The sequence below is a fragment of the Pantherophis guttatus genome, chromosome 2, assembly GCF_059756535.1.
Source record: "Pantherophis guttatus breed Tessera chromosome 2, ASM5975653v1, whole genome shotgun sequence".
In the NCBI taxonomy this organism is placed as follows: Eukaryota; Metazoa; Chordata; class Lepidosauria; order Squamata; family Colubridae; genus Pantherophis; species Pantherophis guttatus.
The window spans coordinates 89,586,662-89,601,164 of record NC_142064.1 but is presented as its reverse complement, the minus strand read 5'-3'; the positions used below and the strand labels follow the sequence as shown (position 1 = coordinate 89,601,164).

General features: G+C 46.1%; 1 protein-coding gene across 1 annotated transcript; it reads left to right on the top strand.

Annotated features, from left to right (window-relative positions):
• The first annotated feature begins 8,761 nt into the window (after positions 1-8,761).
• On the top strand, positions 8,762-14,061 carry LOC148115186 (uncharacterized). Its single transcript, XM_087886371.1, has 11 exons — positions 8,762-8,935; positions 9,145-9,232; positions 9,383-9,456; positions 9,588-9,651; positions 9,752-9,807; positions 10,021-10,084; positions 10,185-10,247; positions 10,407-10,541; positions 10,719-10,814; positions 11,120-11,188; positions 11,551-14,061. The coding sequence occupies exons 3-9, from the start codon at positions 9,389-9,391 to the stop codon at positions 10,806-10,808; spliced, it is 540 nt and encodes a 179-aa protein (XP_087742497.1). The 5' UTR covers positions 8,762-8,935; positions 9,145-9,232; positions 9,383-9,388; the 3' UTR covers positions 10,809-10,814; positions 11,120-11,188; positions 11,551-14,061.
• The last annotated feature ends 442 nt before the right edge of the window (positions 14,062-14,503 follow it).

Here is a 14,503-nt window from a genome sequence, read left to right as displayed (position 1 = left end):
TCCTGTTCCTCCTGACAGGTACCACAGCCTTCTCCTTAAACTCTCGGCATGGTGGGGGACCATTGATGGACTGTAAGAGAATCTGTAAGAGCCTCTCCCCAAGGTGGCTTCCTGTCTCAAAGGGCTTGTGGGGGCAAAAGATGGGCAGGCTGACTGGCTGGTCTTGGAAAGGGGAGGCTGAGGTAGATGGATGTTCTTTGACATGTCACCTTCTTCTTTTGCTCAGGTCTGACAAGGTACAGGTCCATGGTGAGCAGCACAGCTGCTCCCCTCATGGAGACGCTTCTTCATCTAGAGGGGTAAGGACAATTTTGCAACATGGCCAGTGGGGATCCATGTCACAAAACAGGATGGGGGAACCTGATCAGCCTAACGAATTCAAGAAGAGCCCGTTGGATTCATGGGGATATGTTGCAGAGAACCTTGATTTATTTTATCATTTTATTCAAATGAACAATTATTACTTTCAGGTTTTGATAGGTGTTCGTGCCAACATCAGGAGCCCCAGGAAGGAAGATGTGATGCCTGTTCACAATTTGTGGAGGTATGCGTTCTCTCAAACCTCCACGGAGGCTGCGCCTCTCCACAATTATGGAGCGCTCCACTGAATCGGTAAGGCCTGAACATCTCCTCACCATGCTAATGGCCCTGTCTCTGCAGATTTGTTAATATACCAAAAGAAAGAATATTTGCATTGCTATTTTAGGATCCATTGGAGGAATCCCTTCCAGCAGAGAGCCAGAGAGAGGTGGAGATTCCCTATCTATCCCGGTAGGTAGCACTTCGAAGGGAGAAGACCCCGCTGGTTCACAAGGGGCTTTGGAGGAAAAGATGGACAGGGTGAGTGACTCATCTTGGAAAGGGGAAGCTGAGCTAGCTTGATTCCTTAAACATCTCACCTGGACTCTAACGGGGGAAGACCAGGACACAGAAGAGGAGCTCTTTCCTAATGGGGAGAAAAATACCTTCCTCAGAGATAAGGTTTTGGCAATGGGGCCGAAGAAGGCTATGCCATAAGTCCTGATGGTGGAGGGAAGATATTGTGCAATATTTCACCTTAACCTTAAGGCTTCCAAAGGTCCTCTTGCTGTCGGCACAAAGGGGTTGTATGCACCCTATGCGTTAGCCATCGTAATGAGATGCAAAGAGCTTTGGATTTAGGCTCCATCCTGTCATTTGCAGGATTCCATGACAGTCCTGGTGGGCTCCAGGATCAGCAGCCTGGAGGATGTGGACTCCCTTGCTGACCTTCTGGTTGAGGAGTCTGAGGGAAGCTGGGAGGATGCTGCAGCGGCTTCTGATGCTAGCGATTCCTCCAGTCCATGGGTAAGAAAGACAATGTGTTTTCTGATGGGGAGGGATGGAGGTCCTCTATTCACTTCTCCTAAACTGATTGAACTGTGCTGGAGCACTCTCGGAAGTGGAGCTAGGTGACACCTGGCTCTTGGGACAACATATTTAGGTTAACTATATGCACCCAAGGGCATATAGTTTGCTGCAATTGGTTCCTTTGCCAAAAATCAACAGGGAAGGTGCATGGCAGTGGACCAAATGAATGTGACCCACCCTGGTTATGCCTTTCCTTTTTGGGTCTCATCCTTTCCAGCACCCTGCTGCTTCATGGCAGGGCTTTAACAGGCAAAGAGTAGAGAGCCTACTTTTCTGTGGGAGAGGTGGGCTGGAAGTGAGGATTGCTTTTTAAATGCACAGGTTATGCAGCAAGAGAAGCATTGGGGGTTTTTTTGTTTTTTGTTTTTATTTTTTTTAATTTGATTTATATGCCGCCCTTCTCCGGAGACTCAGGGCAGCTTATAACGCGTTTGATCAGGCATCCCCATTCAATAGGCCCTCTTTTAGGAATGCCGAGTTTCTTTTGCCCCGATGCCTAAAGAGGAACTATTGTCATTCACGGGATTCTCCCAAAGAAGTGGAAGTCACCCTAGAAGATCTCAGCAGCCTGGAAGAGGACTCCCTGGACTCCACTCTCTAATTCAAAGAGGTATCTATTTCAGGTTCTTCATGGATCACCGCATTGTCATGTCGAAAAATCTTGTGCAACTCAATGAAGCAATGAGCCATGCTGTGCAGGGTTACCCAAGACAGACAGTTCATAGTGGAGGGTCCTAACACAAGGTGACCCAGTGGAGAAGGAAGTGGCAACCCTCTCCAGTATCCTTACTAAGAAAACCCAATGAAAGGTATCAAAAGGCTACAAGCTATGATGCCAGAAAATGACCCCCTCAGATTGGAAGGTGCCTAATATGCTAACTGGGAAGACCAGAGGGGAATTAGAAGAAACTCCAGAAAGAGCAGAATTCTGCAATTGATCCGAGAACAGGTAGGGCAGGGAAAAGGCGGGAGCAGTGAAGTTCAGTCCGATTACTTGTGAGATGTAAATCTCGCCCTTCTTGATGGGCTGCACCAGAAGTTGGCTGGACTAGAAGACCTCCACGGTCCCCTCCAACCAGGGCCGGATTTTCCTATAGGCTAACTAGGCTTCAGCCTAGGGCCTCAAGATCAAGAGGGGCCTACACAGTGGTGGGATTCTGGGGTTTCTAGGGGGTTCGGCCGAGCCCTTTGTTAAATTGCTGGCTCCCCCGCCCCTCGCCTCCCACCCGCGCGGCGCCAGCCTACCATAGCCAGGGGTGGGCAATTGTGGCTCTTTTACAACCTGTGGACTTCAACTTCCAGAATTCCTGAGACAGCTTGGCTGTCTGAGGAATTCTGGGAGTTGAAGGCCACAGGTTGTAAAAGAGCCACAACTGCCCACCCCTTCCCTAGCCTGAGTTCCGCTGTCTGGGATCCACGTGGGCTGCCACGTGGTTCCCCACCGGCTCTGGATGCAAGAGAGCAGGATGGAGAAAGCCGCTTCCACGCCTTCACTCACCCTCACTCTCTGCTCTGTTGGGTTGCCGGCCGTTCGCTTACACCCCCCACTCCCTATCTATTGCTGCCTCCGGTGGCTAGAGGGAAAAAAAACTTCAAATTCTTGCCGCGGGGCTTCAAAGGGCTGCCCTAAAGCCAGTGCTGCAGCCGAACCCTTTGTTAAATTGCTGGCTTGCCCCGCCCCTCCGCACCACTATTTATTGCCAATAAATAGTGGTGGGCGAGGGGCGGGGGAGCCAGCAATTTAACAAAGGGTTCGGTGTTTTTTTTGTAATTTTATTGGCCCCCGGAGCTTCAGCATAGGCTAATTAGCCCTTGCTTAGATCGGCTCCCGACCCCCAGCTGATTTGCTCTCAGCTGTTTTGCTCACGGATCTGCTCCTTGCTTGCAAAGAGTGCTGATTTTTTCCCCCCTAGCTATATTGAAAAACGAAAGAGAAAGTAAAGCAGGCTGTTGGCTTTGCACGTTGGAAAATTAGGCAGGCAGATTTCTTTTTCCTCACCAAAAAAGGTAGGTGCAAACAACATGAAATTTAGGGAAAAAGAGGAGATTTTAAAATACAAAAGAAAAAAAGCTCTATTTAACTAGGGAATTGTAATAATTGAGATACTATTAATTGTATATTGTGTTGAAAGCAGAAATGGTTAAGTTGTGGTTTGGAGGAATATATGGGGGAAATTATTTGGTTTATTATTATTGGTAAATATAATTAATGGATTTGTAAGAAATTGGATTGCCTGGAAATAATTGGAATATTCATGTTCATATTGATTAATATACAAAAAAGGTAGTTTTATAACTAATTGATTTATATTAAAATGTTGAATTCATATTAAACAACTGTAATATTACATAATTAACCAATGTGAGGATGGATATAAAAATAGATGACAATGGGAAGGGGTATAATATAGAATAGAAGGGAAAAATTGAATTTGATTAAGATTAGAGATGAGGATGAGGGTAATATTGGTTCTTTACAAAAATAGATGAGGAATAAATATGGCAAAAAGGAAATATAGAAATTGTAAATTTAATTGAAATGACTAAACACTGTTTAAATTTCTGAACCGGCCAAATACTCTGTTCAAAGGAAATACACTGTATGTTTGTATGTGTGTTTCTAATTATTGTTATTTATTCATATTTGTTCTCTTTTATTCTTTAAAGTTTAACAATTCATTCTTTATCTTAATATCTTTATATTTGTTTGGGGTTGGCTTTCTTCCCTTTCATCTTTTTTATTGTACAGCAATCTTTCTTCTCAAACCTACCACCTCTCTTTTCTTTCCTTCTTACTTTCTCTTCCTCCCCCTCTTCTTCTCCTCCCTACTTCCTCTTCCTTTCTCCTTCCCCTCCTCTCTTCCTCCCTCTCTCTCCTACTCTAATTTCCCTTCCCTTCCTTCATCCCTCTCTATTGCTGTATCCTTTTATGCATATGGACTACTCAGAGGGCTGAAAAAGTTATTTCTGACTGGTCCTCGCACTTTTGACCAGTCCTCGAACTTACGACTGTCCTCACATTTTACGTTTTTGCCCTATCTTGTCACCATGGTGAAGAAAAGCAGTTGTGAAATGAGTGACATGGTTGTTAAGAAAGCTGCACGGGCATAAATGTGAGGATGGTCATAAGTGTGAGGACCGGTCAAAAGTGCGAGGCCCAGTCAGAAATGACTTTTTTCAGCCCTCTGGTTAGTCCTTTTGTGCATATGGACTACTCAGAGGGCTGAAAAAGTTATTTTTGACTGGTCCTTGCACTTTTCACCAGTCCTCAAACTTACGACTGTCCTCACATTTTACGTTTTTGCCCTATCTTGTCACCATGGTGAAGAAAAGCAGTTGTGAAATGAGTGACATGGTTGTTAAGAATGCTGCACGGGCATAAATGTGAGGATGGTCATAAGTGTGAGGACCGGTCAAAAGTGCGAGGCCCAGTCAGAAATGACTTTTTTCAGCCCTCTGAAAAAAGTCTATGCACATAACCACACCCACCCGGTCACATGATTGCCAAGCCACACCTCCAACTAAGCCACGCCCACAGAACCTGTTGTTAAATAATTGAATCCCACCACTGGTGAAAGGGCCTCATAAGTGGAATAGCCTAGGGCCTCTTTTCATCTAAACCCGGCCCTGCCTCCAACTCTGTTATTCTGTCTGCCTATAGGACGGCTTCAGCAAGGGAGGGATGGAGATGGAGGGCAGAATCACCCCCACCTACAAAGCCCTGCACGGAGCTTCTTTTCCCTGGATGGGGATGGGTGGATGTCTTTTTGTTGTTTTCCTTTTTCTTATTGTTATTGTTGTTGCTGATCTTGTTCTTGTTAGTTCTGAGATTTTTTTCAATTTGTTATCATTTGATCTATATTATTAATGCTAAAAAATAAAAGCAACACTTAAATAAAGTTGTTCATTGACCACAATTATTTTCCTTTAGCTATCAATGTAGCATTCAGTGGGTAGAATGATCAATAACTGTATAACGTTGTATACAATAACACTACAAAAACACTTTATATACACTAATTTATATTTAGGCCTATTGTCATTTCACTTTTCTTAGGGACAGGATGGACTTTAGAACCTACAACTCTCAATGACGGAGAGCAGCTACCATATTAGATAATTAGATAAATGGCAAAAACCATGGCTACTGCATATAAGGAAAATCTGTATAAAATGTTTTATAGGTGGCAATTGCCACCGGCAAGGCTAGCAAAAATGTTCAACACCATGTCCGCCAAACGTTGGAAATGCAATCAGACTCTAGGTACTTATTATCATACAGTATGTGGTAGACATGTAGGAAAGGAATATTGGATGAAAATACATACATGGTTGGAAAAGATGATTAAGCAGCATATGGATTTAAAACCAGAAATATTTTTGTTAGGTATAATACCGAAAAGCTATGACATATTGCAAAAATGAGAACACCCCATCTGATGAAAATATAATTTAGAAAATATTGGATTGTGTAGAGATGGATAGATTGACATTGAAAATAAAAGATAAAGGAGATTCAGAGTATTATTTAATGTGAAATAGGTTCTTATCAATGGTTAGAGATAAGAGGTAGACATTAGATGAAGAAAGAGCATTACTATATTCAAGTAAAATATGAATGTTGTATATAACTATAAGTCTGCTAATATCAATAGATAACCTGGAACGAAGAATTTCCATGCATGGCGATTTCAATTAAACTGTAAACAAAATTTCTACTGCAAATGAATGGCAATGTAGGATATCTTGCTTCAATATTGTCCTCTCAGGAACCTTGTTAATTGGTACTACATTTTCAATTGAAAATGGTTGCTTCAAGTTTACTTCAAGAATGCTTCAAGAAGTGAGAACATAAGAGGACCACAAAAGTTCACTCTTCTGCATTACTCACAATTGTTTCCCAGAAACTCAGGAATATAATTTGTTTTACTTTGGGTGTAGAGTATGCACTGAGCTGAATATTATTTCCTTAGGCTCTCCGGCACTTGAGAAATCATTAAATAATGATCCGAAGATGTGAAAAACTGAACTCAGTACCCTCTGCATGAAAATATGCTCTGCCATTTCTTTTCTTAAATGGAGCACCCAGAACTTCTGAAGGCAAATCATTCCACTGGTAAATAGTGCTAGCTGTTAGGAAGTTTCTCCTTAGTTCTAGGTTCCCTCTCTCCTTGATTAGTTTCCCTCCATTGTTCCTTGTCTTGCCTTCTGGTGCTTTGGAAAACAGCTTTACTCACCATAGTTTCTCAGAAACTCCAAATGGTCTCCCCTCTTTTTTGTGCCTCAGTATCACCATCTAAATGGGAAAGAAAATCCTCTTGAATTCCTCTGTCTGATGGTCAGACTGACCTTCTCTATTAGGAATCATAAACCCATCTGTTGAAATTGCGCCCCCAAAATGCTATTGGCACATGGTCACTAAGGAACTCTGGCAACTTCTATCTGCACAAAAACACCAAACAAAGCAACAAAACAGTAAAATATGCAATATGCAAAAGGAGGTTTCTAAAACTGCTAATCTGAGGCCCTTCCTTACTTCCTGCCTTGGTTCCTCAGTGTGCACACAATGAAGAAAAGCAGGAGGGGGAGCATCCCTTCTCTTCCTCTAACGATGGCATCGCTCCTCTACCGCAGAGGGAAGGAACGTTTTGCCATACGGCCGCTGGGGAGGTCATGCCTGAAGTCTGACTGGGGCTGGGGAGGAAATCTCTCCCGGGGAGCCTGGCCAGGCCGGCAACCTCAAGAAGAAGAGCCCCTTGGATTGCAGCTAGACTTTTGGTGGCGCAATATTGGAAGAAGGAAGATTGGCCTACTATTGAAGAATGGACATTAAAAGTAGCGAATTTGGCAGAAATGGCGAAGATTTCGGCATATTTGAAAGATCACTCACAAGAAAGATATATATCGGAATGGAGAAGATGGATTGATTATATTCAAAACAAATATCGGACTAAAAGTATCAAATAGCTTATGAATGAATAGAAAAATTAAGAGTATTGATGCTTAGTTAGTAAAAGGGGAGTTAAATTGTGAAGGGGGGGATAGGAATCCTTAGTTTATTAGCTTAGTTTAGCATATGATTGTCAATTGTATACCCTGCATTTTGTTCTGGGAAGTTCGGGGGAGGGGCGGTGGGGGGGGATAAGGAAGGGAGGGAGGGATGGGGAAATACTTGTAATTTTTTTTTCCTTTTTCTGTAAAACTGTTTAATAAAAAAAAAGTCAAACATACAATAAATTTGGAAAAATGGGAAACGTTTTGGCAAGTAAATATAAAATTAACAAGAGCAGTGGCGTACAAGGAAAACCAACTGAAAATGTTTTATAGGTGGCACATAGGTCTCCAACCAGACTGGCAAAAATACAGCCCAAAAATAGCCCGATCTGCTGGAAGTGTAAGAAGACAAAGGGACCTTCTATCATTTATGATGGACATGCCAGGCAGCAAAGAAATTTTGGTCTAACATCAAAAAATGGTTGGAACAAATAACAGAAACACAGATAGATAAAGAACCAGAAAAGTTTTCACTAGGAATTTTTAATAAATCATACCCTAAAGATATTAAATATCTCACAATTCACATACTAACAGCTGCAAGAATAATATATGCAAAAAACTGGAAACAAGAAAAAACGCCAAACGAAACAGATTTAATAGAAAAAATTCTAAATGTGCTGAAATGGACAGGTTAACCAAAGAAATACAAGAAAGAGAAGAATCAGACTACTACAAAATATGGACTAAATGGTATAATTGGTTAAAAATTAGGAATAAACAAAAAATCTAGAGGGGAAATATTACCGGTATAGAAAACGTCATTTGACTAAGGAGCGGGGAAGAAATATATAACAAGCAGAATGTCACTTGGAAACAATGCTTAAGAAGGAAACATAATTTCTTTTTGTTTATATGTTGTATAAATGTTTGTTGTGTTTATGTCATGTTATTTTTTTTAATATTTATACTCTAATAAAAATTTAATTTAAAAAAAAAAAGATTGGGCAATCATTTATCTGAGATGGCCAAGTCCCTTGAGTAGGGACTTGGACTAAAAGTCGCTTCCTCCCTAGGAGGCCATGATTCCCTCTGTGCTTTGTGCCACAATGATGGGGCTTCTCTGTTGTTCGTGAACAGACAACTTCCCACAGGAAACCCAGAGGCCAAAGGCTACCGAGGGAGTCAGCCACCGGCCACTCCTAGATCCAGCTGAGCTGCCATCCTTGGGTAGGTATAAAAAATGGCTATTGTTTACCTGGTTGCCGAGGGAACGAGTTGCCCTGAAAAACCAGTAGCCACTGCACAGCTGCTCATTCTCCCTTCGTGCAGTGATAGGACGAGCACCTAGTTGGTCATGGCTGTGAGAAGGCTTTTCAGGGTAAGTGTGGCCATCTCAGCTGCCAAGAAACTGGCAGCGGGGGAGCAAATCAACTCTTCTGACTGACATGTGTCTATTTCTCTTCTCTTAACAGAACATCTGGAAAAGGTGTTCGCACCTTTTCTGTTGCCTGAAGAGCAACATTGAAGACCTTCCTGTGCCTCCTGACAGGTACCACCCTCTTCTCCTTAAACCCTGGCTATGGTGGGGCAACCTTGATGGCCTGCAGAGTCTGTAAGAGGCTCTCCCCAAAATGGCTTCCTGTCTAGAAGGGGCTTCAGGGGCCAAAAGATGGGCAGGCTGACTGGCTAGGTTGAGAAAGGAGAGGGTCAGCTAGATGAATGTTCTTTGACATGGCACCTTCTTCTTCTTTTGGTCAGCACCGAAGAGGCACAGGAACCGGATGACCAGCAGGGAGAATGGGAGACACATCATGTGTCTGATGGAGACGTCTCTTCCTTGCCTGGGGTAAGGATGCTTCTGCAACATGGGCAGTGGGGGTTCATACTTCAAAACTGGGTGGGGGAAGGGAAGAACTTGGGGGGAACCTGGCCAGCCTAGGAAACTGAAGAAGATCCCCTTGTTTCATACCTTCAATGAAACCATTGTTACTTGCAGGTTGTGATGGGTGGTCCTGCTACCGCCCGGAGTCCCAGGAAGGAAGATGTCCGGCCAGCTCTCATTTCCAGGAGGTTAGTGTTCTCAGCTGAGGGATTCTGAGGAGAAGGGCTAGAAGAAAGGTTTGCAGAGGGGAGGCATCTCTACCCTCTGCCTGCACTTTTACTAAAAGAAGAAGGACTCAAGCCCTTCGTTCTCTCCCCAGAAATGAGAGGATGCCGAAGTGGACACCGCGGCTGACTACAATTTGGGAGACCTGCACTGAGTCGGTAAGGCCAGAGTAGCTCCTCCCTATGGTAATGGCAGAGGCTCTGTCTCTGTGCATTTGTTAACATGCCAATAGACGGAATATTTGCCTTCTTATTTCAGGATCCATCGGACGTGGAGGAGGGAGGTGCAGGAGGAGACAGTGCCTGTCTTTCAGGGTAGGTAACACTTTGGAGGGTGAAACTTTAGCAGAAGGGAGGCATCTTTGCCTCTGCTTCTGCTAAAGGAAGAAGGACTCAGGGCAATTTCACCGGCAGGCCAAGCCCCTTGGCAGGCCACCTGCAAGGGTTCTTACAGCTTCCACATGACCACTCTTGCAAAAGGGCCCATGGCTACTTTTGATCTTTGGCCCCTTTGTTTTCTCCCCACAGAGAGGAAAGGCAAGAGCACTGGAGGCCGCGGCTGTCCACCAGTTTGGAGACCTGCACTGAGTTGGTAAGGCCTGGACACATCCTGCCCACGTGAAAAGAAGAAGCCCTGTCTCTGTGGATTTCTTGATATCCCAACAGACGGCATCTTTGGCTTTTTATTTCAGGAACCACAAGACCAACCAGTGCAGGGGGAGATCTCTCCTGACCTGGAGAAAACATCTTCAGAGGTAAGAAAATGTTGGCTATGGGAAGTGGGAGAAATTGGGCTATACATCCTTCTAAGCTTAAGGCTTGGAAAGGCTCTCTTGCTGTTGGCCCATAGGGCCATAGGAATCTTATTGGGACACAGAAAGTTGAGGATTTAGCAACCTTAGTATCATTTGCAGGATTCGCTGACAGTCCTGGCGGGCTCCAGGACCAGCAGCCTCTGGGATTTGGACCTCGACTCCCTTGCTGACCTTCTGGAGGAGGAATCTGAGGATAGCTGGGACCAGGATGCGGAGGCTTCTTCCAGTCCATGGGTAAGAAAGACAAAGGCTTTTCGGTTGGGGTGGTCTGGTGGGATCGGTCCCTTTGCCACAAAGTAGCAGGGACTGGTGTCCTAAATGGGAAATGTAATCCCCATTCAATAGGCCCTCTTTTAGAAATCCTGATTTTTTTTTCTCTGATGGCTAAAGAGGAATGACTGTCGTTCACAGGATTCTCCAGAGGAGGGGGAAGACACCCTGGAGGATCTCAGCAGCCTGGAAGAGGACATCCTGGACTCCCTGGACCGCCTTCTTCAATGAGAAGAGGTATCTATTTTACCTTCCTCACGGGTCAATGCCTTGCCTGGCGAAGCTCAATGAAGCAATGAGCTATGCTGTGCCGGGCCATTTAGGTCAGACAGGTCATAGTCGAGGGTGCTGACACAACATGGTCCACTGGAGAAGGAAATGGCAACCCTCTCCAGTATCCTTAGTAAGAAAACCCCAGGAAAAGTATCAAAGGGCTACCATGCTAGAAGATGAGCCCCTCAGATCGGAAGAGCGGAGGGCAATTACAAGTAGCTCCAAAAGAGCAAAGTGGTCCTAATAATAGCCTTTGATTCCTCCCCCAGATGCTTCCTCAGATTCGTCTCCAGAGGTCAGCTTGGAGGAGGAGGAACCAGCCCCAGCCACCTCAGGAGGTGAGTTGGTCAATGGCTCTGAGTAGCCTGCTGAGAATGATTTGGCTGAAACAACAGCTGCAGCAGGGCAGCCCTGAGATTTCAGGTGGGGAAAGCACCCAGCTGGTTAGTGAGGAGGAGGAGGAACTGTCTTCTGCACCTGAACCAGGAACACTTAGGGCAGAGAAAAGGCAGGAGCAGCAAAGGTCAGCCCGATTACTTGCGAGGCGCCAGTCTCGCCATTCTTGATGGGATGCACCCGAAGCTGGCTACTTAGCGCAGCAGACAGACAGCGGTGATGCTGGGAACGTGTTCATGAGCAGGGGGTTGGACAAGAAGACTTTCAAGGTCCCTTCCAACTCTGTTATTCTGTCTGCCTCTAGGACGGCTTCAGCAACGGAGGGTATTGTTGTGGTCTGCCACCAACCTGCGGAGCTGGCAGCCGAGTCGGACAGTGAGGAGGCGGTGGAAGAACACGGGCCAGTCCTGGAGGCTGGGGAAGGCCCGGATGAGGGCTCTGCGTCGGAGGCAGAGATGGGGCGAGGACCATCTGGGAGTGATGTGCAGACTCTGGCCGGGTGCTTCTGTCTGGGCCTATTACGGCCACCACTCAACCCTTGCACATGACCATCGGGTCTCATGAGGACCCTATTCAGTTTTATTTTACCTCCGGCCTGCATTTTCTCGTGGTTTTGGGCTTGGCTTGGCTCAGGAAACCAGACCCGCAGATCTATTGTTCCCAGAACTTCATCTCTTTTCCGAGCCTGCAATGTGTGGACCACACCCACCACGACTGCCCCATTGATTTGATTCTGGATGATCCACTCCCATTGGGGCATTTGTATTCGATGTCGGACCCTGAGTTGGTTGTGTTACGGGACTTTGTGGACAAAAATCTTGCTCAGGATTTTATCTGGCCCTCATCGCCATTGTCTGCCCCGGTCCTGTTCGTGAAAAAGAATACTGGAGACTTGCGGCTTTGTTGTAACTCCCGCAAGCTAAACGCCATCATAGCGCGCATCCAGTGTCCTCTGCCCCTTATTCCTGAACTCTTGGAACTACTTCTGGAGGCTACTGTCTTCACTAAATAGGACTTGCGAGGAACTTATAATCTTCTTCGGATCCGTCCCAAGGATGAATGGAAGACGGCGTTTGGCACTCCTTAAGGACATTTTGAGTATACTGTACGGTCATGCCGTTTGGGCTGACCAATGCTCCTGCCATCTTCCAACATTTCATGAATGACATTTTTAGGGACCTCTTGGACAAGTTTGTCGTAATTTATTTAGACAACATTCTCATCTATTCTCCTTCCCAGAAGACCCACCAACAGCACCTCTGCCTGCTCCTGCAACATCTTCGGGAGCATCATCTGTATGCTAAACTGGAGAAATGCCAGTTTTTCCAGTCCACCATTGAGCTCCTGGGGCATTGAATCTCTCCCGAGGGCATTGCCATGGAGCCGAGCAAGGTGGAGTCTTTGCGTAGTTGGCAACCTCCTTGGTGACTGAAGGACCACTGTCTAGTGCCTCCTTGGGTTCGCCAACTACTATCGGACCTTTATCCCAAGCTTTGCTGCCAGGATCATGCCTCTCACTCGGCTTCTGCAGAAAAAGTCCAATTTCGGTTGGGTACCCCCGAGCAACAGGCACTCCAGGCCTTGAAACAGGCCTTCATGAAGGAGCCTATCTTGAAGCATCTTGACCCCCACCATTTGTTTGTGGTAGAAGCAGATGCATCGGGTGTTGCTGTTGCTGCGGTCTTGCTACAGGCTCGCGCATCTGGCGGTACCCTCTTCCCTTGTGCAAAGTTACTACAGACCACCCAGAAACTGAACCAATGGTAGATTCAGTGGTCCCTCTTCTTTGCAAGGTTCAATTTCAGCATTACGTACATCCTTAGTGGTCACAACCAAAGGGTGGATGCGCTCTCGCGGAAACCGGAGTATTCCCACATCGAAGACCCGCTTCTGCTCCAGACAGTGTTGCCTGTAGAGTCTTTCTCCGTGGTTTAGGAACCAGTTGATTTACGGGCTCAGATACAGGAAGCTCAGCGGCATGATGCTTACATGGAGCAACGGAAGAAAGAGGTAGGGCCCGCCTCTCCATGGACGTTTCATGAGGAACTCTTGCGGTACCGAGACAGGCTCTAGCTGCTGGTGGGGCCGCTCTGGGGACTTATCTTGCCGCAGTGCCATGATAATCCTGCAGCGGGGCACTTTGGCCTCTTTAAGACACTGAATCTAGTTTCTTGCACTTTTGGTGGCCCCGATTGAGACACAATGTCCAGGCTTATGTCACGTCTTGTGTTCACTGCCGACAGGCCAGGTCGGCAATGGGAGCCGCTTCAGGCCTGTTCCAGCCATTGCCACAGTGCCACATGACAGAAATGAACCACCCGAGTATGAGGTCGCCAGCATTCGGGACTCCTGGTGGGTAAAAGGACGGTTCAAGTATCTAATTGAGTGGAAGGGATATGGACTGGAGGACTTTACTTGAGAGAATGTGACGTCTGTGCATGCACCTATCTTGGTGAAAGCAGTCCATGACCTCTTCCAGTCACAGCTGCATCTGGATCGTCAGACCTGGGGGAATGGCCCTGCGGTGAGCGATAGTGTTGTGGTCCGCCAGCAGCCTGCGGAACTGGCAGCGGAGTTGGACAGTGAGGAGGCTGAGGAAAAACATGGGCCTGTCCTGGAGGCTGGGGAAGGCCCAGATGAGGGCTCTGCGTCAGAGGCAGAGCTGGGGCCATGGCCATCTGGGAGTGATGTGCGGACTCCGGAGCCTCCAGAGCAGTGGTTCTCAACTTTCCTAATGCCGCGACCCTTTCATACAGTTCCTCATGTTATGGTGACCCCCAACCAGGGGTGGGTTCTAAAATTTTTTACTACCGGTTCTGTGGGTGTGGCTTATTTTGTGGGCATGGCTTGGAGGTCATGTAACTGGGTGGGCGTGGCTAGCTGGTCATGTGACCGGGTGGCCATTGCTATATGTGTATAGGGACTACTCAGAGGGCTGAAAAAAGTCATTTCTGACAGGTCCTTGCACTTTTGACTGGTCCTCACACTTATGACCATCCTCACATTTATGCCCATGCAGCATTCTTAACAACCATGTCACTCATTTCACAACTGCTTCTCTTCACCATGGTGACAAAAAGTGTAAAATATGAGGATAGTCGTAAATTCGAGGACTGGTCAAAAGTGCGAGGACCAGTCAAAAATAACTTTTTCAGCCCTCTGAGTAGTCCATGTGCACAAAAGGACTACCCAGAGGGCTGAAAAAAGTGATTTCTGACAGGTCCTCGCACTTTTGACCGGACTTCGCACTTATGACT